Source organism: Gopherus evgoodei, chromosome 8 (genome assembly GCF_007399415.2).
Source record: "Gopherus evgoodei ecotype Sinaloan lineage chromosome 8, rGopEvg1_v1.p, whole genome shotgun sequence".
Taxonomy (NCBI): domain Eukaryota; kingdom Metazoa; phylum Chordata; order Testudines; family Testudinidae; genus Gopherus; species Gopherus evgoodei.
The window spans coordinates 4,692,025-4,717,888 of NC_044329.1; the positions used below are offsets into that span (position 1 = coordinate 4,692,025).

Sequence of the window (25,864 nt, forward strand, 5' to 3'; positions counted from 1 at the left end):
TGCTAGGCAGGGCCTCACATCTTGCTCATTGTCATCAGGGGAAGAGCCCCTTTGACCTCAGTCCTGTCCCAAGATCTTTCCAGTTTCCACTTCCAGGAGACAAATTCAGGGCTTGTGCTGGGAGAAACAGGCTTTGAAGAGTGGGATAACAAAACGGGGTATTGCGTTCTCATCGGCCCCACTCACCCCACCCCCCGTTGCAGCAGTCCCTACTCTCCAGGCCTGGGCTCAGTTATAGCACGTTGTTAAACTTATTGAAAACTCAACATCATTGAGGATTACCTGTCTGCTGCCCACTTGTGCCTGCACTTCCATTCCTTTCTGGAGGACAGTAAGATACTTCACGTTTCAGAGTAGCAGCTGTTAGTCTGTATCCACAAACAGAACAGGAGTACTTGTGGCACCTTAAGATACTTCAGTTTCCATACTGGATCTCTTCTGGACTCTCTCTGGAACCTTTCTCCATCTATGACAATCTATTACTGTGGGAAATCATCACCACACATTGCTTTTATTGCCCAAAAAAGGAAACAAAAACAGGCCCCATGTACACAAAGCATTTGTTATAACAAGCAAATAAATCTTGTGTAGATCTGTTCTGGAACCCAAGTGTCACTCAGGGTCAGGTTGGGAATTATTTGCCGTTGTTAAAATGGTTCCAGCTATGCAGAAGAGGTACTGGACAACACAACTCTTGCCCCACTGATTTTGCGTGAGACTCCAAACCCACTCCCATAACTCTGCTACCTTTGACAAGGGCCGTCCCTGTAAGTTGGATCAACTATTCTGATGGGTTCTAGGTAGCAGGTAATGCATTGTAGTGTACATAGCCCCAGCCCAGAGTACACTAAAATGGGAAAGTTGGGGGCTGATGGGCATAGTACCCTGGGTATTAAACTAACTACACTTCACTGAGTCATTCATTATTGCTTACAGAAGATTTTGTGCACAAGGCCGTTGAAAGGAGCAGTGTAGTGTCAAGCATCGTTGGAAGAAGCCTGGAGCACGAGGGGCAGTTGCGAGAAAAGATGTGCTTTGGATTGAACCCTAGGCTGGGAGTTCAGTTCTCAAAGAGGACTGTTTTCCCCCAAGCATCTAGAGATTATGGCAATAGCTGCCCTAGGTAGGGATATAGAAGAGAAGGCAAACTTGAAGCTGCAACGCACTGTCAAACTTGATGTTCCAGTGGTTCTTAAACTGTGGGTCAGGATCTCAAAGTGGGTCATGACCCCCTTTTAATGGGGTCACTAGGGCTGGTGTTAGACGTGCTAGGGCCAAAGGCCAAAGCCCCACTATCTGGGGTGACAGGGCTCAGGTTACAGGCCCTCCCCACACCCAGGGCTGAAGCCCTTGGGGTTTGGCACTGGCCCACCGCCTGGGGTGGCAGGGCTCAGGCTTTGGTTCCCCTTTCTGGGGTCGCAAAGTAATTTTTGTCATCAGAAGTGGATCACGGTGCCATGAAGTTTGGGAACCGCTCATTGAAAACCAGTTGAGAGTCTCTCGTATTTTGGATTTTTGCTACATTATTCCCTTTAGAAAACAAATATTTACTCTTTAAATAAGTGGATTTGTGGCCTCTATCAAAAAAACAGCCTTTAAACAGTTTTGTTTTGCTAACTTTTGCTGTCTGCCACGTTATTATTAGTATTACCATAGGGCCTAGCACCCCAGCAATACCTATGTTAAGCGTATTGATTTAGCAGGGAAGGAAAAAATCACCATGCAAGACACATCTCGGGAATTCCTTCTTTGCTCTTCATTTTGTAGCTGGAAGTTGGACGCTGGAGTTTAGAACTCCAGGTTTATTTACATGACCACAGGGGAGGGCAGAGTCCCTGCTTCCCAGTAGGACTCAGCACTTGCTTCTAGTCCTACAAGGTCCCAAGACCTGACTTTAAATCCACAACCCTTTATGTTTAGAAGAGTTATTGCAAGTCACTTGGTGAGGTTTTGATGGGTCTCAGAGCCCTGGACACTGGGACTTGTGGTAACGAAGACACCTGGTTCTGATCAAGGCCCAACATCTTTTTTGCAGAACAGGTTTTCAGCAGCATATGTGGGATACAATTAAAAGCACACAGATACAAGCTCTTGCTGCAGCTATGATCAGCAGAAGAGATAGAAGACGACCTTCCTCACTGTGAAAGAGGCACTGGGAGGCTGAGCTTTCTCCTCAAGGGACCCAAACTGTGCTCTTGCAGGTCTGAAATAGCCAGAGTCTGCTGGTCTCCAAGCTCTGCTACAATGCTTTTTGGGAGGGTGGGAGTGAGCGAGAGGCAGAGGGTCTTTGCTTGCAGTACATTTTCTGACAAGGGTGGGGTATTCTTTAATTAACTGATTTGCTTTTCTGTTGTTTATGTTTCGTGTATTGTATGGGGAACCCAGGCTAGGTTCCCATAGCTCTGTACGTGAGTTTGGACAGACGTCTTACCCACCGATTGTGAGGCCAACAGTGCGTAATGCAGGTCTCAAATGAGTGTCAAAATATATGCACCCCGCCAGCACCACAGACAACTGACCTCAATAGTGAAGAAACCCACTGGTGTACTAGAACCCATCATTTACCTTGTATTCTGGCTGTGTGACATTGTTTTAGCAGGGAGGTACAGGAAGGGGAGTCAGTCTTTGGCCAAGTGCTACTTTTTGGAAAAAGGTCTCTCATTTGACCCAAAAGGGTCCCATTGGTTGGCTCCAGGGGATCTTGTTCAATTCTGAAAGCAAATTCCTCCATTGGTATTTTCACAAATTATTGACAATGGTTTGGGAAAAGTATTTAACAGGAAAAACCCAATTCATGAAAAAAATTCAGTCTAGAAATCCTTATCTGAAAAGTGCCAGGCCTAAAGTCAGTTTGAGCCACAAGTATGAAGTGGGAGATTTCTACAGAATATTAGTCCATTTCTAAATCCATCAGCATGTGTCATACTTTGGTCAGCACTGCCAATTTGTAGGCCCACTCTACACAGTCCAATACCTTTTCAGCACATCAGCAGATGAAGCAGGCTTCTTGGTGGAGAAAGCTTGCATAGGAGAATATACTAGGCAGATGATTGAGGTGGCTGATACAGCATCTAATGAGCAGGAAGTGGTTTGGCCTCAAATCAGGGAACTCACTTAACCTGTTGCTGGATTTTTAGCCACATTTTTTTTATCCATATTAAGTATTGGTGACCAGTACAACTGATAACCTCAATCTGAAAAAGAGCAAAGAGTCTAACGTTGGCTACCTACATCTGCGTGGATAAGGAACTGGAGTAAAAATCCAGAATTGCTGCGTTCAGTCAGTATCCCAGCTAACTTTTCATGAAAAAGTATCAGAGTAATGCATCCGTTTGATTGTATTGCTGGACAGATCACTACTTCGGACATTGTGCATCTGGAATTTTATCAGCTATGGATCTGTCTCTGTGGCCTATGTTCTGTACAAGGTACTGAAGTAATTTGCAGTCATCTAAGTGTGTGTGTGTGTCAGTGGTGGCCTTTTAGTCTTCTGTGGAAAGGATAGCTCAGGCAGTGTTTAATTTGTAATAGGAGAGATACCTGGGCTCAAGCAATTAAGTGCCAGGGCTCAAGCAATTTTTTTTTTTTACATTCATTACTGATGCAGCAAGTCCAGAGGTGGTTTGGCTATGAACTGGCAAACCTAAGCAGAGCTCAGGGTTCTGATCTCCGTACCAACAGTTAAAGAAGCCAGGGAAGATATTGCCCATGCCATGTGTTTTAAAAGTGAACGCTGGGCATAAGAGTCCCATGACTCATTTGTATCAAATGAGTTGGGGAAAATATACCACCCTCCTCCACCTGCACGAGTGAGAAAAAAATGGACATCAGAGCAAGACAGGTGCTTTGTACCCTTAGCCTCCTGCTAACCCTGGAGAAAGCTTTCCTTTTCCAGACCAAGGCTGTGGAATAATGCCGAAAAGGTAAAATTCCTGGCCATTTAATGAAGTTTAGCTAGTTTGTTCCGGTAGGTTCTTTGCTTGCCCTGAGATTAGAGCATGTATGTTCCGTTTAGGTCTGGCTCCCTCAAAACACAGTTCTGATGAATGGTGAGCATGCTCGATTGAGACATTTTGATGTGCTTCCAATAGGGAGAAGGCTGGGGGTTGGGTAGAGTCATCGCTTAAAGCCTTTTTACTAAGTCAATGCCTTTGACAGACACGTCCTACGTGTAGATTATTCCATGCACCTGCCTGAGGGCCAGTATGCATACATCTGGAGACCTATTCAACATAGAAAGGGGGCTGTTTACTTATCCAGGTAGTATCTCTTGCATGTTGTCTGCTATCCCTTTGAAAAAACTTCATCCCTCTTTTTGGGAGTATTTGCATCTGAGGAGAGTGAGGGATGATAACTGTATTATATGTATCTCAGCTTACTTGCTTGATTTTATTCTGTCTGCCTGCATAGAGTTAAATAAGAAGAGGCTGTTAGCAAGAGCAAGCAGGAAACAAAATGTCTAGAGATAATACCAAAGGTCCTTAAGAGAAAAATAAGTGGGCTATTAATTGGGAACTGCCTCCCTGCCTGGTTCCAGGCAGGGCATATTTTCCAGGGCTGGGGCCAATCAAAAGGAGCTTGTCTAGAGAGGAAGGGAGCAGGAGTGAGTTGGCAGCAGCCGCTGATAGGGAGATGCAGGAGCGAGACAGGCAGTGAACGCAGGACAGTCGGCGTCTCTCAGCCCACAGGTAGGGGTATCTGGGTTAAGCAGAAGCTTCCTGAACTAGCAAGGAAAGCGTGAAGTTTATGTCAGGCCAGATGTGCAGGTGTTTGTTTTAACCCTCTCCTTTGATGGCTCCGTACCTTTGGGTGAACACACACCACTTTTCTTTTTAGAACTGTTTTGTGTCACTTTAATCAGCTGCTGGCCACATGTCCCGGAGGGAAGTTTCTCACAGGTGCCAAATATAGTTAGGGCTATTATATTAACATGGCTGGGAAACCAGAGGTCCAGTGTGAGAGTGGCTGAACCCTGGGGTTCCACCTTGAAGGAAGGAAGCTAAGTCTGTCATCCGAGGGGTGCGCTGGAATGGTGGTTGAAAAAGAGTCTAAAGCACAGTTCACCTTCTAACCATGACAGCATCCTATTCAGTTTGCTTTGTGGAACTCTACAGCATGCAGCATTCAAAACCCATTTTTAAAGTACTCCAAAATTAGCACCCCCCAATTACCAGGACAGTTTGCCAGCTTAAGAGACACGTAGCACTTGTCAATGGAGAACAAGCCTATAGCTTGGCAGTGGGTCCATGCGTGTGGGGCAGACTGAACTCCAATGTTACTCCGCAGGAGGGCAGTTTAAAGTGACTATCCCAGTAGAACAGGACTGGAGTGCACAGTGAAGGAAGCACGTGGGGTGATGGGAAACTAGCTATGCTCCAGGTAAGTCCCGAACCAGGATAATTATTGTGTTCTCACAAGAAGTAGGGGGGATGGGAAAGGAAAGCAATTGTTGCAGCAAAAAAAGAGTAATTTCTGCATACACAGATCTTCAGAAAAACATTAAAAATTTATTTTAATTATAAAAGGAAGTCCATTCAACTTTTAAAAACACTATGCATTATCTCTGATTGACTCCAGTTTATGAAAGCTACTACATAAAGTGCTAAACATCCTTTACCGTCCCCAGATATTAGGAGTAGGGTCCTAATGTGCCCAGAAATAAATATACACTGGCTTACGAGGCACCATCCCATCTAGTTTTAAAGTAAATAAGTTAAAATGCACACAGTACAAGGAGTGAATCAACTCAGATCTTATCACTGATACCTTGGGGTTCCCATCCTAACAAAAGCTAGAGCTACTTGTTACTGTTATTTTAAGGGCTAATGTTTTAGTCTGTTGAACTGATTAGTTTCTATGTCATTTTTGTAAGACAAGTTCACATTTGCCTGCTTGCTAATTGGGATCAGAGCTTCCTTCCTAATGCAGAATGAGCAGTTTTAAAGGCCTGCATGGCTCCCAGTGAAAAACCACACATCTGTTGGAGTCATTGAAGCCTTCTGGGTAATACAGAAGCATCAGAAAAGCTCAGAACGCACAGTGAATAGAGGAAGAGCCTACTCAACTAGCAAAGGCAGAGTCACAGATAAACCTAGACAAAGGTCTTTTATTATGATTTTCATAAATCTGTCATTGTCTAGTTTTATACATGGATCCCACTACAAAGGAACTAGTGGAGTAAGAGTTCAGTTAGTGTGGGTGACATCTGATAAGGCAATCTGACTGGTTAATCAGTAAAATGACTTCATTATTCCCATGCTGGTGGGAATCTTCATCTCTCAGCTTTCCAATACCTGACTCACTACCCTATTTCCCTAAGGAAATGTAGTATTTGATTCAAAGCTTTGTCCGTGAAGAACTGTAATGTGTCTTACAATATTAAGTTGTTCTTACATAATGCTTTTCATCTGTAGTTACCAAAGCACTTTACCAGAGGTATACATTACCCACATTTTACAGACGAGGAAAACGTAGCACAGGGGAAGCCAAAAGTCAAACAGCAGGTCAGCAGAAGAGCTGGGGATAGAACCCAGGTCTCTGACTCCCAGTCCAGTGCCTTACCCACTAGCCCACACTGCCTCCCCTGTAAAAAACAGGAGCTTATTTTATTTTTAAAAATACACTGGATATCACAGAAATTAGCCTCAAGCTATATTCATTGTTGGTTAACAGTGTTTTGCCAACTCGCTTTCCACAATATTCATCTGGTTAAAATGAAACAAAATACAAAACATTAAGAACACTTGATGCTAAACAATCCTTTTGTAGTGGAAATGACAACCGGTTCGCTGTTTTTTATGTCAGGTAATGACTGGCTTGGGCACATAATGGCCCATTTGGTGTAGGCTGTTAACTCTGAAATGTGGCTTGTGTATTTCATTACTTATCTGCTTATGAGAATGTAGCATCCAGGTGGAATGAAAGTGTGGCATGACACGCATGTTTGAAAGCCAATCCTACAGCCATTGACTGTTCTAGATCTCTTAGGCCATGTCTACATCTAAAATTTTGCAGCGCTGGTTGTTACAGCTGTATTAGTACAGCTGTATAGGGCCAGCGCTGCAGAGTGGCCACACTTACAGCAACCAGCGCTGCAAGTGGTGTTAGATGTGGCCACACTGCAGCGCTGTTGGGCGGCTTCAAGGGGGGTTCCGGGACCGAGAGAGCAAACCGGGAAAGGAAACCAGCTTCGCCGCGGTTTGCTCTCTCGGTCCCGGAGCCAGCCAGCAAACCGCAGGGAAGGAGACCTGCTTGCTCGGGGTTCCGGGACCGAGAGAGCAAACCGGGAACGCCGCGGTTTGCTCTCTCGGTCCCGGAGCCAGCCAGCAAACCGCAGGGAAGGAGACCTGCTTGCTCGGGGTTCCGGGACCGAGAGAGCAAACCGGGAACGCCGCGGCTTGCTCTCTCGGTCCCGGAGCCAGCCAGCAAACCGCGGGGAAGGAGACCTGCTTGCTCGGGGTTCCGGGACCGAGAGAGCAAACCGGGAAAGGAAACCAGCTTCGCCGCGGTTTGCTCTCTCGGTCCCGGAACCCCGAGCAAGCAGGTCTCCTTCCCCGCGGTTTGCTGGCTGGCTCCGGGAACGCGAGAGCAAACCGGGAAAGGAAACCAGCTTCGCCGCGGTTTGCTCTCTCGGTCCCGGAGCCAGCCAGCAAACCGCGGGGAAGGAGACCTGCTTGCTCGGGGTTCCGGGACCGAGAGAGCAAACCGGGAACGCCGCGGTTTGCTCTCTCGGTCCCGGAGCCAGCCAGCAAACCGCGGGGAAGGAGACCTGCTTGCTCGGGGTTCCGGGACCGAGAGAGCAAACCGGGAACGCCGCGGTTTGCTCTCTCGGTCCCGGAGCCGGCCAGCAAACCGCGGGGAAGGAGACCTGCTTGCTCGGGGTTCCGGGACCGAGAGAGCAAACCGCGGCGAAGCTGGTTTCCTTTCCCGGTTTGCTCTCTCGGTCCCGGAACCCCGAGCAAGCAGGTCTCCTTCCCCGCGGTTTGCTGGCTGGCTCCGGGACCGAGAGAGCAAACCGCGGCGTTCCCGGTTTGCTCTCTCGGTCCCGGAACCCCGAGCAAGCAGGTCTCCTTCCCTGCGGTTTGCTGGCTGGCTCCGGGACCGAGAGGGCAAACCGGGAAAGGAAACCAGCTTGATTACCAGAGGCTTCCTCCTTCCACGGAGGTCAAGAAAAGCGCTGGTGAGTGTCTACATTGCATTACCAGCGCTGGATCACCAGCGCTGGATCCTCTACACCCGAGACAAAACGGGAGTACGGCCAGCGCTGCAAAGAGGGAGTTGCAGCGCTGGTGATGCCCTGCAGATGTGGACACTCTCAAAGTTGCAGCGCTGTAACTCCCTCACCAGCGCTGCAACTTTCTGATGTAGACAAGCCCTTACTCTTGACAGTTTTATTTGATGCCATGTATTACTGGCTGGCTGCAGCAGCTGTCCACACACCCCAACCACAACATTTCAACATCCTGCTCATATCTCAAAAGAAAGACGTAAATGAAAACTGGCCCCCCCTTCACCCAGTGACGCAGTCTGACTGTTCACATGCTTCTTACGTGATCTTCCTCACTCCTAAAAGGACGTGCAATTACCATAACGATACGTTGGTAGCTACAGGAGCACTGAGATCCACTGTTAGTACCAATAACCAGTTACTTGTGAAACCTCAGTGCTCATTAACCTTCCAGTATTAACACTACAGACTTCCAGGGAGGCAAGGGGAAAAACCTGCTGAACTGCCATTACATAGGTATAAAACTACCCTAGAACGTAAGAACAGTGGCTAAGGAATTGCTTTCTTGCTACTTCTGTATTACAGATTTGCTTCCCACTGATCCATGGTGTTGAGTTTATGGAAGTTACATTATCCTTTCACTTAGATTCTGATATGCTGTTGGAACCACTTATGAAAAGCTCTGTATCTGAATACACTGAGTATGAATTGTGAACTCCTGGATGCTGTTCCCTTGATTAAACAGATATTATACTCATTATCATGGATTAAACATACAGCAACCAGCCCAAGAAATTCTCTGGTCTAACGTCAGTTGAGCTCCTACTCTACGTCCCAAGCGTAACCCTCAGTGGATACAACAGGGACCATCACTCGAAGAATGAGGCTTCCATCTCCAGACTTCATACTGACTGTGAAGAAAAGTACAGCCATTAATGGATACTCTTAACACAGAAACCCCGGAGCCCCTGCATCTACCTTCTGTTGTCCTAAAATTTGTACTTAAAGTCAGACATTTAAAAACAAAACCCACACCCCAGAATGTTAACTGCACACTGCATCGAACCCTTGTACATCCTGCTCCCCAGTCCACTTCACGCTTGTCCAGCAAGGCACTAGGAAATGGTTGAAGTTTAGGCATTTGCTGTACATTTGCATTTAAAAAGGAACATCTTTATCTGAACGATGCTGTATTCCCCTTGCATTAAACCTCACCCAACATCCACTGGGGGAGGGAGGGATTGTGGCCAAAGCCTGCAGGAAAACTCCCTGCACGCAGGTAGTTTGCTCACAGAGGTCAGACATTAACACCACTATGAAATAGGCAAGAGGTGGAAACGCATTTTGAGTATTGAAATGTATGTGAACACACCACACAGCAACCCACTGTACTTCAGAATTCTTATATGCAGTCTTGCCACAAACTAGAGAATTTATGAAGCCGGGGCAGAGATTTTTTTTTTAAATTAGTTTTGAAAACTACTGTATCTGGATGTGAAAAGCATGCGTTTTCCATTAGGTAACTGATGGCATTTGAGACCTGATCTCGACTTGCATGCAAATGTGAGGATTTGTTTATGGATTCATGCTTTGGTGATTTTTGCTTATAACTAACTAAACATAATTGGAATAATTAGCCTGATTGCTCAGCAAAAGCTCAATTAAAGATGAAGATTGAGAAATATAATTTCTATTTCTCAATCACTAGGTGGCCGACTATGGTAATACTTCCCATTAGTCAGCAAAGCCTCTGGGGCATTGAAATGTCTAATTAATGTAAGTAAAATAGCAGCTCAAGGAACACCACTGAGACAATCAGACACAGGCACACTGAATTCATGGGACATTTGTGTTTTGAAATCCATAACTTTGTGAAATGAACCAGATTGACAGCACTTCAACTGACCTGGAGAGACCACCCTTAAACGAGATTAAAGCATTCCTGGCCATTCAATTCTTAGCCTCTGTGCTGAGCCGTGCAGCAGTGGTGCCGGTTGTGAGAGTGGTCCTGTGACCAATATCTGTCAAGTCGGAACTGGATTAAGATCATCTAGTGTTTTGGTGCATGCTGCCAAACAACTGCCCTTGAGCCAAAGTCAGATCACTGACCTAGATATCAAAGGCTCCCTATCCCATTACCAATCATCTCAGAAGCTTGTGTCCAACATCCTGAGCAGCTAAAAGTGTCCAAAACTTTGCTCACAAGGTGAGCCCAAGTACAGAGAAAGCCATGTATTTTAAACAGAAGCTGATCCCCTAATGAAGTGGAAAACTAAAATGTGGGCATTAACGTGACAGCACTGGCTAGCTGCAGTGGAATGATCAACAGATCATGTACTGACCTTGTGTTCCAATTATAATAAACTCGTGCTCTTCACGTACAGCGTCTTGATCCACAGGTATTAAAACATTCATAAAGACATCTCGTCAGGCCATTTAGTGAGCCACAATCAGTACAGCCAGACTAATGAGAGCATTAATAACTTAAGGAAAACATCTGACAGCCACTTGCCAAGTCCTGGAAACTGGCGCTTCTCCCCATGGTATTAAAAAGTGCTTCTAATGAGAGATGTTACAGATATTTAGAACATATAAAATTATATTTTAATCAAAGAATGTTAACCCAGTGTAGCATTGGTCTAGTTTGTACAACAACTCTTGCTGTGGTATGCTGGCATCACGCAGGGATCACAGAAAAAATAAGGACTATCTCAAAGGGCAGTCAAGTTTCTGTCCTCCCACCCCTCCAAATGAAGCAATGCTTGACTTCAAAGGACTATGTGAATCATTTGCAACAATGCTGCAACGAGCAACATCACAGAAGTCTGGGTTTACTACCTTTGAGATTCCGCACGCCATGCAGCAAGCCCACTGATTTATGCGGCAAAGCCGTATCAAATTCTGCACCATCATTAAGAGATGACAAAGTCACCTGATAAGCACTGGAGCAGCAGGGAGCAGGCAGCAGCAGAGAGGCTGAACTACTGTCTTGTGGTGAGCAAGGGGAGGCCTGGAACACAAGGCAGCTGTCACATGGGCCTCTTGAACCTGATCAGAGCAAAGCTCTTGTGAAACTTAGGAGCTACACAGCAGGGAAGATGCCTGAAGTGGGGCGCTTCATGCCGCTGCAGGAACAGAGATCCATTACTGTGCTGCTCAGGAGCCCCAGAGAGCAGCCTGCTCTTCCCAAGACAGTGCTTTGGTCACTTCAGCCCCTCACGCTGCTGCAAACTTCACAGTCACAGAGCTGGCCACATGTAGAGTGCCTGTAAGGATAGGTGGACAAGCCAAGCAGCTGGGTGATGATAGGAAAATGGTTAGTTTGGTAGATTTATGCAGCATCTTAGCAGACGGATAACTATGCAGTCATTTGTGAGAGCATAATGGCCTTGTGCATGGGGTTACCCTGGGGTTACCTCAGACAGATGGCCTGCTGGCCACAGAAGACCACAGACCAAATTAAACCCTGGGTAGCAGTCTCAAATCCATCAACTTCAGTGGAATTGCAGCTGCTCGTGCTAAGAGTGTATTTGGGCCCAGGTCTCTAGAGGAAAACTGGAGATTTTCCCATGCAGTAGATTTTATGGCAAGGATCCTTGGAATGTTTCTATCCTAAAGCCACCCCGTACTATAAGTGACTGTGAATTGTGTTATTAGCCATCGAAGAACCTGTGGCAAGAGTCACCACAATTATTTTAGCTGCAGGCTGTCACGTTACTGGAAAACCTTTTTTCTATTCCTTCATATTGAAGAGACTCAACGATGGGTAGCTAAGAGCAAGGTGCATGGACCTGAAATTGGGTTTTTTCTACCAGTGACTTGTACTCACTGAAACATTAGTCTCAGCTGCCCTTAGTTCACTCAAACTGTTTTCTGTTGAGAGATCTATTCCTTTGGAAGGCATTATGAGGCAAAGCTGCTTTAAGCATATTTTGGTTTGGTGCACAGAAGAGAGACATACACTTTTCATTTTTCTATTGCATTTTAAGTTTTGACGCACTGGAAGTCAGTGTATTTGTCAGGTGCTGTTATGTTGACTTTGCACTGTAATTTTGAGTGCAGGTTTTGCTTGGATGGATTCTGGGAGGTAAAGTGACTATTTGGGAATGCTTTAGCATCTGGGACAGTACCACATGTGATCTAAATGCAGGTTGAACCAGGTTCACAATCCTTTAAAAATAGAGTTTCTGATCCCATCTTGACAGGCAAGTGACTCGGGTAAAGCCTCATGGAATTCCATCATCCCCAAAAAGAGAAAGATGCAGCATCTTCAAAATAAAGACTGGCCAGCTGGTCACACCCTCTCCTGAGATTCTCCCTTTTACCTTGTTTGTTTAAAAAAAATCTTTTACTTTTTTTTGTAACCCTCCCTGGTAAAAACTATAACTGTAAAATATATATATTTGCAGTCTTTAAAGATCAAGATTTCTGTTAAATTTTTCCAAGACGGTTGAGTTTGTGTGTTCAAATATCCACTGCTGTGTTGGAGAAGAGGGATTGCAGGTATTCATAAAGATCTTTCGGTCACTCTCGCTGCAGTCCATACAGCTGCTGCTTACTGGGTGGTAAAGGGTCTTGTCCTAAGGAAGAGAAATTCAAAATCAATTTGCTTGATTGGGGAACATTCTGGGGGTCTATGGGGAAGTAAAGGGAAAGTCCCACTGAGGAAACAAGGCTGAGCCCATTTTACCTATTTGCTGCCCTATAGCATCTAGATACAAACCTTTTAATGGAAGGGTGTGCGCGTCATTTGGTCTCGCCCTACTAGATACATTACCCATTGCTTACTTTTTCCACCCTTGACTCCTACTCCTGACTTGCTGTTGGTTGCAGACAACTCATGGAATCATGAGCTAGAAATGGAAAGGACTTATGTCTCTCACCTAACGTCTAACGAACTGTAAGCTCTTCAGGACAAAGTTTCTTTCTTGTACATGGTGCTCTAACCAGTCCGCAAATTAAGAAACAGTCCATTCCCCTTCCAATGTAGGATTGTTCCTCCCCTTTTACAGTGCTTTGTGCAGTCTGTTTTTAAATCCTCAATGAGTGAGGTTCCAACACTTCCCTGGGGAGACCATGACATCCCCCACCTCCCACTTCTACAGCAAACGCTACTGTTACTTTTGCTGTCTGCCTCTCTCAGTGCTTGTGGATGAGCAGAATGTATCACATCTGCAACAGTGAGTGCTGGAACTGGTTCAGAACTCAGCATTCCTGGGGAGCCCTGCCTGCACACTTGAAATGCTAGCATGACATGTGTCTGGCTGCGTTTGTCTACATTTCCTCTCCTTGCCACTGGCACCCAATCCAACCCTTCCAACATCTGCCAGGCAAAGCAAAAGCAAACTAAAGCTAGATTCTTCAGCCTGCTGGCTCACGTTCCGCTGTTTACCCTCCAGTCACACTGGGCATTACAGATTTGGGGGGGCGGGGTTGTGGGAAATGAGCATTCTAAATAAAAACCTCTTCACCTGTTGCTGCACAAACATTGCTTGTAGAGAATTAATAAGTCACATCTGCTCATGGCAGGAGCATCCACATTATTAAAACATCAACCTGACACGCCCTAGTACACCTTTGTGACCAGGTTGTGCATTGCTGGTCTGGCATTACTGCACAGCCAGAGGGCTGTGGGTGGAAGCTGCAGCTGGGTTAACAGAGGGTCTCCTCGCTTGCTCTCTCTTGTTGGCATGACACTTAATGCTGTTCCTTCCCATTTCTAAAAGGAGATGCAGGGAGCCAGCTCCATCTAATAAGGGCATGTTAAGGGGACACTAGGAGCCTTGCATGTCTGTGAGCAAGCGGGGCAGGACTGATGGCAGCCTGACTGAAACCAATCTGCAATCAGGCAAGAACAGAAGCTGGTCTTATGCTGCCTCTCGTATATCCAAGTACTGGGCTCGTGTACAAGCCCACACTGAACCAGATGCAGAGCTGGTACAAGCAGATGCAGTTTCATGGAAGTCACTGGAGCGATGCTGCTTATGCCATTAATGAAATGTGGCTCTTGTGCCAACACTAACAGGACCTTGGGCAGGCTCGGCAGAACAAACATGAGAAGCAGGGTGCTTTTGCTGTCTCCTAGTGGTTTTTATACCCTCTTCTCACTCATGAGCTGCTCAAGAAATCCTTTTCCATTCATGCAGGTGAAAAAAAGCTGTGCCTACCCCATCTTGCCCATGCTGCTTTTATTAATGCTAAATGACAATGGATTCCTATAAATTCTCTTGCCACAGCTACATGAATCACAAGAGAACACCACATGAATCATGTTATTACAAGAAATCTCAGGTGTTCATGGAATGTGACACATCATTAAGTAAACTCACTTTCCTGTATCTCCACAGCTGATTCCCCTTCATTCCGTGACAGTCATAGAGGGTCACAGGGCTGCTGTGGGAAATGGCATCGAAACAGAACTTCTTTGTGTGCTGAGGGTCCCCAGGACGGATATCTTCCCGCCAGCTGAAGGTGAATACCTGCCAGGACAAACACGACCCTCTTAGAATGGGATGAAGGAGAGTGAATGAAGAGAAGCCATCCACCTTGAAGAGCTGAAATTCTTCTGTTTCCCCATAGGGCGTAGCACTGCTCAGCTGGACAGCACTTCTCTGGGGATGGCAAGTCAAAAAATCTTTTAGAAACAAGCCACTTCCACTGTCTGGTGGCTCCTCAGTTTGGTATGTGGATCTCTCAGTGGGAGTATTACACTTATAACTAACTCACTGACAGTGCAGAGGGGAGAATCAGCAGAGAGCTACAAGACACCCCTGTTAATAATGGTTCTGTGATCTGCCCTGGTAGCCTGCACAGAGCCTTAGGGAATCTAAGATCAAGCCCTGTGCTCCCCAGACCACATGGGGCTCCCTAGGAGCAGCACGAGCCACCCAGTGGGAGGGTACAGAGGCTTCAAGACTGAGCTTGATAAGTTTATGGAAGGGATGGCATGAGAAAACTGTCTACAGTGGCACACAGCCAATCTGCAACTGCTAGCAACAAATATCTCCAATGGCTGATGTTGGGACACTAGATGGGTGTGATAGGATCCCCCAGGGTGCAGCCTGGGACTGTGGGAGCCCCACACCCAGCTAGATTGCATGAATGCTCCCAGAGCCACTCATGAATCACCCAGAGAAAGGCACCAAAACCAAATCTCCCAGCACTGTACCCCAGGAATATACCGTCTTGTACTGCTCAAGATGAGCATTGCAAATTTATTAATTGGTTCACCAGTTCAACAATGGAAAGTGAACATACACCAGCCTTTGAAAACGTGAGCAGATTTACCACACTTCATACAAACTCACTGGTAAAGATAAACAAACAAATGTACACCTCTACCCCGATATAACATGACCCAATATAACATGAATTTGGATATAAGGTGGTAAAGCAGCGCTCCGGGGGGACGGGGCTGCACGCTCCGGCAGATCAAAGCAAGTTCGATATAATGCAGTTTCACCTATAACGTGATAAGATTTTTTGGCTCCCAAAGACAGCGTTATATCGAGGTAGAGGTGTACTGACTATAAAAGGTAGATTTTAAGTGATAGGCAAAAAGTCAGTTCATTACCAAAAGAAATAAAATATAAGCATGCACTCTAAACTCTCAACCTTATTAGACTGGCAGCAACTAGATGAAGCAGTTTTTCTCACCCCACTGTATTTTGCAGTCCTTAATATACAGGTTTTTAAATCTGGGCCAATCTCCAGTGTTGGAGTCTTGTCTTTTTGGACTGAATCGCACAGTAAATTGGTTTAATTTTCAGTTTTCCTGCATCAAAATTGATATGCAACAGACCTTTATCTTCTAATACCAAATCCATTTCCCTGAGGAGTTATGTATTGCTCCATAATAGATACGTTGTGTTCTTGATCTTTCCTCAACTCGGCTGCTACATTTTAAGATTAATATCTCCCCCCCACCCCCGGGTTACAATAAAGCTGTCATTTCTTGCACCTAATGCATCAGGAGGGTGGATCGATAGCCCAGCCAGGTTAATCCCTCTCCCCAGCAATGGGTGGGATGTTAATCATGCATTTGCTTCCTGTCAGAGGAACGATAGTAAGTGGTTATTGAATGTGCTTGCAGGTTCATCAATATGGATGGTGTTCCTCTTTCTCACTTCTTTCAACAGATGCTTTCAAGTTAATATTCACTTTGTCACATATCACAGTTGCCTTGTTACCTGTTTCTTTTATTGTTTTGGTATATTCCTTCCCTTTGTTATTCTCTTCTGTTCACCCCAACCCTTCAAAAGACTAAAAGATAAAAGCTCCACAAGGAGCCTTCCAGGCTCCAGTTGCTTTTACACTAACAATTGCAGTCTACTAGGAACAGCATCAGTACATTTGGTACTTAGGTCACACACCACATTTCCCTCACCTTGCACAGCATTGTGCCTCATTACCCAGAGAGGTGAAGCCATTGTGATATTTGTAGGTCCTAATTTGGATGATCGCAGAGGTATTTATTTTTAATGGTGCTTGTCCTCACCATGATCCTTCTAAAAACAAATGTGTTATGAGGAAGACTCGATTACCTGTATGTTGTTCCAAGCCGCCTCTCCTCTGCCTTTCACACAGGTTTCCAGCCTGAGTGGGGAGCCCAGAGTTCCGTGTTTCGTATCTGCACACAGACCAGTTCCTATATTACGGATCTGCAATATTAAATTGTTAATTAATTATGTTACACTTTTGTCCAAATGACAGCTAAGAGGCAGCTCAAACGGTAGTATTAGTACAAAGGTTCAATGTCTCACATTATTATACAATTGAGTTGACATTGTTACAGCTGGAAAGAGGCACACACAGTTTTTAAGTCAAAACAGGGATGACCGTATATAGCACAGTAATCTGCTGTAAGTGCCCTGCATTTAACTGAAAAGAAAATATACACTAGAGGACGGCAGAGCCTGTTGTTACAGTGGGTCCCCGCTATATGTTGGCGGTTGCATTTCTGAAAAGGGCAACTGATGCTGGAGAATTTTCCCCCCTAATAATGGCCTGCCCTGCTTTTTCCTGCCCCCTCCCCTCCACCTCCGTCCCTTCCCTCCCAGCGCCTTCTGAATGCCAGGGAATCACCCAAAGAAAAGCCACGCAAAAGGGGAAGCGACGGATATGCGGCTCAGGACCAATGTGAATCGGACCACGTTCCGCTATGGATGAGCGATGGATATGCAAAATGACAGATAAGGGGGAGATATATCCTGGGCCCCCCCTGTATTTAATAATAATTAGGGGGAACAAGCATTAACATGTATGGGCTTCTTATCCCTAGGCTAGACAATGAGGAGCAGTACCACCCTTATTTTTACAGATGGCAAAGATGAGGTGCAGTGAAGCTAACTGCCTGGCCCAAGGTCTCACAGGACATCTGGGTTTTATTTCTATTTTGATTCTTACTTCCCCAATCCCATGTTCTATCCACTGGATTATGCTGCTTCCCCAAAAACACGGTGCACTAATTGAAATCTTACAGAACAAGCCAGCATTCAATTTCTTTTTATGATCATGTGCTAATGGAAACTGCCAGCCAAGGGGTCTGCTCTGTTCCTGAGCAGGCCAGTACAATGAAGCATACAGGAATTCTGATCTCTGACACACTCAGCACAGACTCTTTATGAATGAGGACGTAATGTCTGTACGTAGGAATGGAGCTAATAGGTATCAGGGTTCATGATTAGCTCTATTATTACAATCCAAAATAGCCTGGTAGATCTTTCTGGCTTGTCAACCCCAGCAGTTCCTTAAATGAACTCACCTCTCCCCAGGCAGCAGCCGGGGGCTCCACTGGGGGGTAGAATTTTGGCAAGTCCCAAGCTACCTCACTCATGAACCATTTGAAGCTCTTGCAGTTGAGATTGTTGCGAAGTTCCTTCTGAGCAGTCACATCCCCCGCGGAGAGATGCCGGTACTCAGGTCTGCGCTGGTAAATGTACTCTGCGTATTCATCCATCCACACTTCAGCCACACGCTTCAAGTTCTACATAGGTAGCAGGCATGCGTGGAAGGAATGGGGAAAAAATGTACATAAAAAACTGTCCATTCAAACTCTCTGCATTAGAATTCAGAGCAGGTCTCATGTTTTTGCTCAGAAAGGATTTCCATTAACACAGGAGCTCTCTTGGGCTGCTCGGAGCAAGATAATTTTTAGTGTTATTCTCTACGTCCAGGGGAGTTATAGGAAAAGGTCTGTTTGGTTGATGTCAAAAGAGAATCCTTGGTGGCTGGCCATTACACATGGTTCCTTGTGGCTGTGGAAATAGCACTTAGCCAGAACTTGTGTTTTAAATACAAGTCAGAGCAGAGACAGTGATTTTAAATACCACTTGGCACTTTGAGGTCTGAGATGACAACTTCCCACTCCTTCTCTGATCCACCCTGCCACATCCTTTCTGAATGAGATCTGCAGCCCCCAGTTTTGGAAAGCATCTTTTTACAAAATTCTCTCCTCTCCACTGTTAATTCTGTTATATACAAAACTAAGAGAAACTTCACTTTGAGGCACAGGAAGTGGGAGACTACACACACTAGAGATGCAGTCCCTTCAGTACATCCCCCACTGCTTCCTGTTAACAATACAGGTATCACAGGTTTGCCTCTGACCAAGTCACTTAAAAAAAACAATAGCAAAGCCAACTCGGTTCCCATACTGGCTCTAAAATGAGACTCAAGTCTTCATTTGGGAGAAAAACTCAGATATATTGATAAAAATATCAAGCAGGTAACGGCACACACTGAATTTTAGTTTCAATACATTACTAAACCAGCAATTTAATCATTTCAGTGCAAGGAGTTAGCTAGCATTAAATCCACAATGTAGCTATACACACCCAGTATATCCAGCGCAAAGCAGCTGGTGTGCTGCCTAACATAGTGAGTACAAGATGTCATTAGTTCCCAGGCAGCAGTCAGGGAGCATTAGGCACTCTCACTGGAATAAACTCGCTGGACTGCCGGGCACAAGTAGTACACCTGACGTATCAATTTCAACGGAATGCACAACTGGCAGCAATGCATTTGCCATGGAGGATTAGAAGCAAAACCAGCTGAGGCAATTTCAAGCAAGTGACATTCTTATCCAGCTCCAAATACAGTCCAGCACCCTCCCTTCCCGAGGTGTCACTTTATGATCTGATTTGCCACCAACTAAATGTAAACCTTAGCCTAAATGTTCTCCAAGTCTGGTGATTCCAAGGTTTCCATCAGGACACGCCCCCCCCAATTCCCTCTGACATCCTGGAGGAGTTAACAAGGAATTGGAGGATTCTAACATTACAGGGCAGATGAAGAGAACACTGCATCTCTCTCTGAAGTCATTACTTTGTCACTTTAATACATTCCAAATATATAATTAGGGCACAGTCTCGTTCAAGTGAGATACGTTCTGACCCTCTGATGTAGATGTAGCCAGGTAGGAGCACTGTTTCTCGGTTTAGTTTTGTATCTTTTCTGTTTCTATTATCTTTTCCCACCAGAGGGCACTATTACCCTTTTTCAATTTACTTGAAAACCAGAGGTAGAAAACTGCAGCATACAGTACTAAGGATGACAGGTTTCACTTTTACAAGCTGTACTAACCAACAGTCCATTACCCACCAAAAATCTACCCTTTCCTTCCTCAGTTAGGGCTTCAACCTGACCATCCACTTTAATCTGCTCCTGAGAAACATTTTCCTGACCAATGAGATCTTTCTGTGCTTGATCTAATTCCAGATTCACTTCTGAGACACTAGACAGGCATTCAGAAACTCCATTAATAGACAAACAGCTTTTTCCCACCAGGTTAGAATCCTCCTCTCCCTGGCCATAGCAAAACTGGTTAAACACTGAAAACTGCTCGGAGTAATACAACATACCAGAGTAGTAGCCATGTTAGTCTGTATCAGCAAAACCAGTGAAGAGTCCTTGTGGAATCATAGAGACTAACACATTTATTTGGGCATAAGCTTTTTTGGGCTAAAACCCACTTCATCAGAAGGTGCCACAAGGACTCCTCGTTGTTAGCACTAAGGATGTAATCTTTCTTCTTTCTCGACTACAATATTGAAGAAATTTCACTGGACAAGCATTTCCTATAACTTACCTCACACTGTACTGGAAGAGTATGAGGATGAAGGGTCTTTTTCTTTAACTGTTAATTTAGGAAGTTTTAATAGATTTGCAAAAATTTGCCATGTAAATATCAAACACAAAAACAATCATTACACCATTGTTTGCAGTGCTGTAGCCGTGTTGGTGCCAGGATACTAGAGACACAAGGTGGGTGAGATTATATCTTTTGTTGGATCAACTTCTGGGGTGAACGAGAGAGTTAAAACACAGCTCTTCTTCAGGTCTGGGAAAGGTATGGAGTGTCACAGCTAGATACAAGGTGACAAATTATTTAGCCTAAGAGGGAAAGTGATGCAGGAGACCATTTAAGAGGAAGTAGGCAATTAACACTTCTGTAGTCACAGGACAAAGGAGGTTAGTTAGTTACCCGACTGTCATAATCATGAAACCAGTATTTCTGATAGCATGATTTTATGAATTCAAGTTCCCAGGCTCGTCTTTTGTAGGTGATGTCCTATGACTGAAGACGTGCTAATTGCCCACTTCCTCTTAAATGGTCTTCTGAAAGATGTGTTTTACTCTTTAGGCTAAATAAACTGTAGCTGGCTGGGACACACTGAGTACCTTTCCCAGACCCGAAGAAGAGCTCTGTATAATTTCAAAAGCTTGTCTTTCACAAACAGAAGTTCCTCACACACCTCGTGGTTCTCATATCCTTGGACCAAGACAGCAACACCACCACTGCAAAAAAAAACAACCTGTCAGTCAGTTCCATGCCAGGGTGCCTAGTTACTACGATGGGTGCCCTAGAAATACCTCTTCTGCTTTCTTTCAGTTAGGGCTGGTCCACACTAGGGGGGGGAAATTGATCTTAGATACGCAACTTCAGCTACGTGAATAACGTAGCTGAAGTCGAATATCTAAGATCGGATTACTCACCCGTCCACACCGCGCGGGATCGATGTTCGCGGCTCTCCCTGTCGATTCCGGAACTCCGTTGGGGTTGATGGAGTTCCGGAATCGATATAAGCGCGCTCGGGGATCGATATATCGCGTCTAGATTAGACGCGATATATCGATCCCCGAGCAATCGATTTTAACCCGCCGATACGGCGGGTAGTCTGGATGTGGCCTTAGTAATGCTAGTGCTCACGCTGTCCTGTCTCCTTACCTCACTCACAGATAGTGCCTCTTGCGTTTATTCTGGTGATCGCAAATTGCTGCGCTTCTCTAAGCCCTCCTCCAGAAACATCAAATATGGACACATTCCTGTTTCCACAGCACAACACAGGTTGCATGTTTTACAATAAGTCCAAATACTCCGCAGTTGCCATCTGCATGATCAGTGTCTGTGCTTCCCTCCTGCCACCCCGCCTCCTACGTTAGCGGCATGTTTCTGATTTACGTTTCACCGTTGGCCCCGCTGCAGGTGCTCAGCACAGGGCACAGCTGCAAAGGGGTTGCATCTGACAATGTTGCTAGTTTTATGGCTCAAATTAGCACTCATTGCTAGCCTTCCCTGCTTATTCTGAGCATGTATTCAGGCAACTCTCCAGCAGCTCACATGTTTGCCCACAGTGAAACAGGCCAGGCATTCTACTGCTTTCTCTTAATTCTGGAGGGGCTCGGCTTTGGATAAAGGGCAGCCTCTTTCCCTTCTCCCACTCCTTTGAAAGGCAGAGTCGATCTCTGTTTATCACCTAGCATTGCGGTCTCTGTTCATCCCTGGCTACCAAATGAAGCCTGGATCAGGCGGCAAACTAGTTTCCTACCAAACACCAGCAGGAAGGTGGAAAACGCCCCAGAAGGGGATACTGGACAGGGCTGTTGTCAATGTGTCAAATACTCCAGATGGGGGGAAGGGGCCCCACCGATGATGACTGCTGCAGTAGGGGACGGCTCTGTGCAGAGTCACACATCATTCCAATTTTTTTTGCTATTTTAATCCCCCCTCTAGAGAAATAAGTTGCAGCTTTGGGGGTGGCTCATGCTCACAGTAAGTGGGGTTGAGATCTACTCATTTGCTCTTTCCTATTGCTTCCTTTGCTCTTACCTTCTTCCTCCTATACAGAGAACTCCCTGATCTATCCAATGCCCCTTTTCCCTCCCACCTGCCTCAGAGACAGCAACCCACTCTCCCCTCCACCCACTTATCCCTTACATTCCTATTCCCCTTGTAGGTAGAAGAAGGGTGGTTTGCTCCATGGGGCGATGCACTTCTCTGGTAGAGTGTTCTTGTTTGGTGAAGGTGTTTTTAAGTGTAAATCCTGGATTTCCTCCTGGGAGCATATTCAGTGGTATTTGTGTGTGAAACTGTAGCTGCATCTACACTGCTACAATGATCAATACTCTGCTCAACACGCCCTTCAAGATTCATGCCTATCAAAACACGTGGTGCACTTCATCAAGCGCACTAAACACCCCAGTAACAACTATGTGGGTGAAATGAAGCAATCACTATGCATGGGTGAATTCACACAGAAAAGTGATAAACATCATATCTCCCATGGGTGAATACTTTTCACAAAATGATCACTCCATATCTGACCTCTCAGTCTTCATCCTCAAATGAAACCTGCAAACTACCTTCATAAAATGAGCCTAGGAGCTTATATTAATTATATTCAAATATAATAATGAGATCCTTTTATTTAAACAGAGTAACCATATTATGGAGGGAGAACACCTATGACATGCTATGAGGCTGAAAGTTCTTTCTGTCATTGAGGCAGCACAATCACCATCCTTTACCACACTGCCCAGAATGTCTTCTAAGCTATCATGACATTGAAATTTTACACAGTGAGAAAAGCATACCGTACCTTTTACTGGGATTGTATTGCCAACAGCCAGCCAAGCACACAGCCTCATAACTCCAAATGCCCTGACAATTTTGTCAAGATCCAGAGTACCTTCTGGTTACTATTAGATTTCCTCTCTATTGGAGGGGGTGGGGGAGAATGAATGTACCTTGCCCTAACAGAGGGACAAATTTGCTAAGCCAGTAGGTCTTTTTCCATCTCTAAGCATAATATAAGCTAGGGAGAGTTGAGGCTTGTGGAGTCCTCAACATGCCTGTCCCTGGGCCTCTAAGGTTGCAAAGGAAAGTTATTTAGAAAAACACTTACCCTTGCCAGACTGACTCCTGTTGGAACCTTGTAAGGAACGTATTTCCTGTAGATATGACCCACTCGGGAGCAAGGGATGTCCTCCATGCGACCCCCACACATCCACACCTGTAGGATGGCAGAGAGGGACAGACACAATCGGAATTCACTTCAGTTGAAAAGCAAAACACTTTCAATATAGGAACATTTACAGAAGCTTGGTACTTTAAAGACTGATTCAGCCTGTCCCTCAAATACTAACTTCAAACCTGATTGCTGGCTGCTCACAGTCGGGCATCTTTCAGTTTAGCCAAAGGATTAGCATATTGGCTGTAGAGATGCTCTTTAGATCCTTGGCCATCGGGAGAGAAGCAGCAAAGGACTCTTTCTGAACAGCACAGCTCTGACACACATTATTTCCCAAGTTACGGTGGAATGGTGTATTATTGCTCACAGGGATTAAAAATTGGATCCCCATGCCAAATCCTGTGCTCTGCGTCAGGCAAGAGCTCCAAAAGTAACTTGGGGGGAGAACACTATAGGTCAGATCATGTGCTATTGTGGAATTATTCACAAGCCTGCCTAAGCTTCGAACCAGAAAATACTGGCTCCCATGCTTTTGTACTGTCGCTGGGTATCAGAGCAAAGTCTAGGTCTAGGAGATCAATGCTATGCTTTTAATGCAGAGAGACACACTCCTAGCTTCTGCAGGCCTCCAATTACTGGAAGTCCCTGTCTGGTGAAAACAATTACATTAAAAAACAAAAGTAACAGCAAGTCAGTGGAACAGAGCATTAGTTGCAGAATAATGACCTGATCTTGATTACTGTCAAGGTGAGGCCAAGAAGTTTATCTTCCATGCAGAGACATTGATTCTGTGCCAACATCCTTTAACATCTTTCTTTCATACCTAGATTAATGCAGATGTAATCTTTTTGCCTGACTGAATGAAATAGAGTGAATGCTGCTCTCTGTACCAGTGAGTAAATGCATTCCTGTAGGTTTGAGGAATACATTTAGGGGCTTCAGCCAATCAGAGAACATCTAATCTATACGTTAAAAACAGGATATTTCACTTTTATTAAGAGGACTGGCTTCTGACTCAGTTGGCTTTTTATATAAAGGGCTTGTCTTAGCAAAGGAGGGGCAGACAAACATTTAACTACGTGACAGAGGCTCCATTTGGTATATTCCTGGTTCCTATTGATCTTCAAACAGCTTCTTTTTATTTTCTCCTGCTTTCATTTAGTAGGACACACTTGACATTGTCTTGCCCTTGATTTGATACCCAAATCCCACCTCAGTACCCAAAAGCTCTGTATGTGAGATACCCCATAAGTCTTCATGGGAATATGCTTCTGAACGTGTATATGATATAACTGGAATATGTTTTATGCTACATATGCCATGTAACATATCTCTGTAATGGTTATGATCTACTGAATACATTCCTCCTATTTGTATGCATGTATCATTTTTGTACTTGAAGTTAGGAATACTGGCTGTGTACTTGCTTGATAACCTTAGCGAAGCATTTGGTCAGCTTCTTAAGAAAGAAATGTGCAAATTAACTGCCCAATCAAGAACCACGTAAGCCAACAATGAACTCGAAGACACCAATCCACATTGGAGCTTTCCCAGGAATGTGGCTTGGCTGGTAAGAAACTCAGTCATGCATGGACATGTGACTTGCCCATGTGACTCCAAAACTCCATCTTGGAGCTCGACATTGCATAGGAGAGCGGAGGGGGTCTCCACCCACAAGAGTCTATATAAGCCTGTGGGAGACCCCTCCATTATGTCTTCAGCTGGCTACAGAGAGAGCCTCTCCACCTCCAAGGATACCTGAGAGAAACTGGAACAAAGGACAGTAACTACAGGGGGTGCAAGTGATTTCTGGATCCAGATGAGCAGGAGACTAGTCTGTAAAAGGAAGCTTACTGGAACTGGTGAGGTTTTATTTGTATTCAGTTTTCTTAGACATAGACTTGCGTGTTTTATTTCATTTCACTTGGTAATTCACTTTGTTCTGTCTGCTATTACTTAGAATCACTTAAATCCCACTTTCTGTACTTAATAAAATCAGTTTTACCTATTAATTAACCCAGAGTATGTATTAATACCTGGGGGGAGGGAGAACAGCTGTGCATCTCTATCAGTGTTCTAGAGGGCGAACAATTTATGAGTTTATCCAGTATAAGTTTTATATAGGGTAAAACAGATTTATTTGGTGTTCAGACCCCACTGGGAGTCGGGCATCTGAGTGGCAAAGACAGAAACACTTCTATAAGTTGCTTTCAGCTAAGTCTGTAGCTTTGGGGCACGTGGTTCAGACCCTGGGTCTATGCTGGAGCAGACTGGCGTGTCTGGCTCAGTAAGACAGGGTGCTGGAGTCCTGAGCTGGCAGGGAAAGCAGGGGCAGAAGTTATCTTGGCACATCAGTTGGCAGTTCCCAAGGGGGTTTCTGTGATCC

The 25,864-nt window shown here is 45.1% G+C and overlaps 1 protein-coding gene across 2 annotated transcripts in view; it reads right to left on the reverse strand.

Annotated features, from left to right (window-relative positions):
* Positions 1 to 10,808: 10,808 nt before the first annotated feature.
* Positions 10,809 to 25,864, reverse strand: part of GALNT10 (polypeptide N-acetylgalactosaminyltransferase 10) — a 118,059-nt gene continuing 103,003 nt past the window's right edge. For both annotated transcript variants that reach the window (XM_030571774.1, XM_030571775.1), the window contains exons 8-12: positions 23,413 to 23,520; positions 17,991 to 18,212; positions 16,771 to 16,887; positions 14,557 to 14,706; positions 10,809 to 12,807 (exon numbers count right to left, since the gene is read on the reverse strand). In XM_030571774.1, the coding sequence (XP_030427634.1) occupies positions 12,640 to 12,807; positions 14,557 to 14,706; positions 16,771 to 16,887; positions 17,991 to 18,212; positions 23,413 to 23,520 (765 nt within the window). In that variant the 3' untranslated portion in view covers positions 10,809 to 12,639. The remainder of the gene's footprint in view (positions 12,808 to 14,556; positions 14,707 to 16,770; positions 16,888 to 17,990; positions 18,213 to 23,412; positions 23,521 to 25,864) is intronic.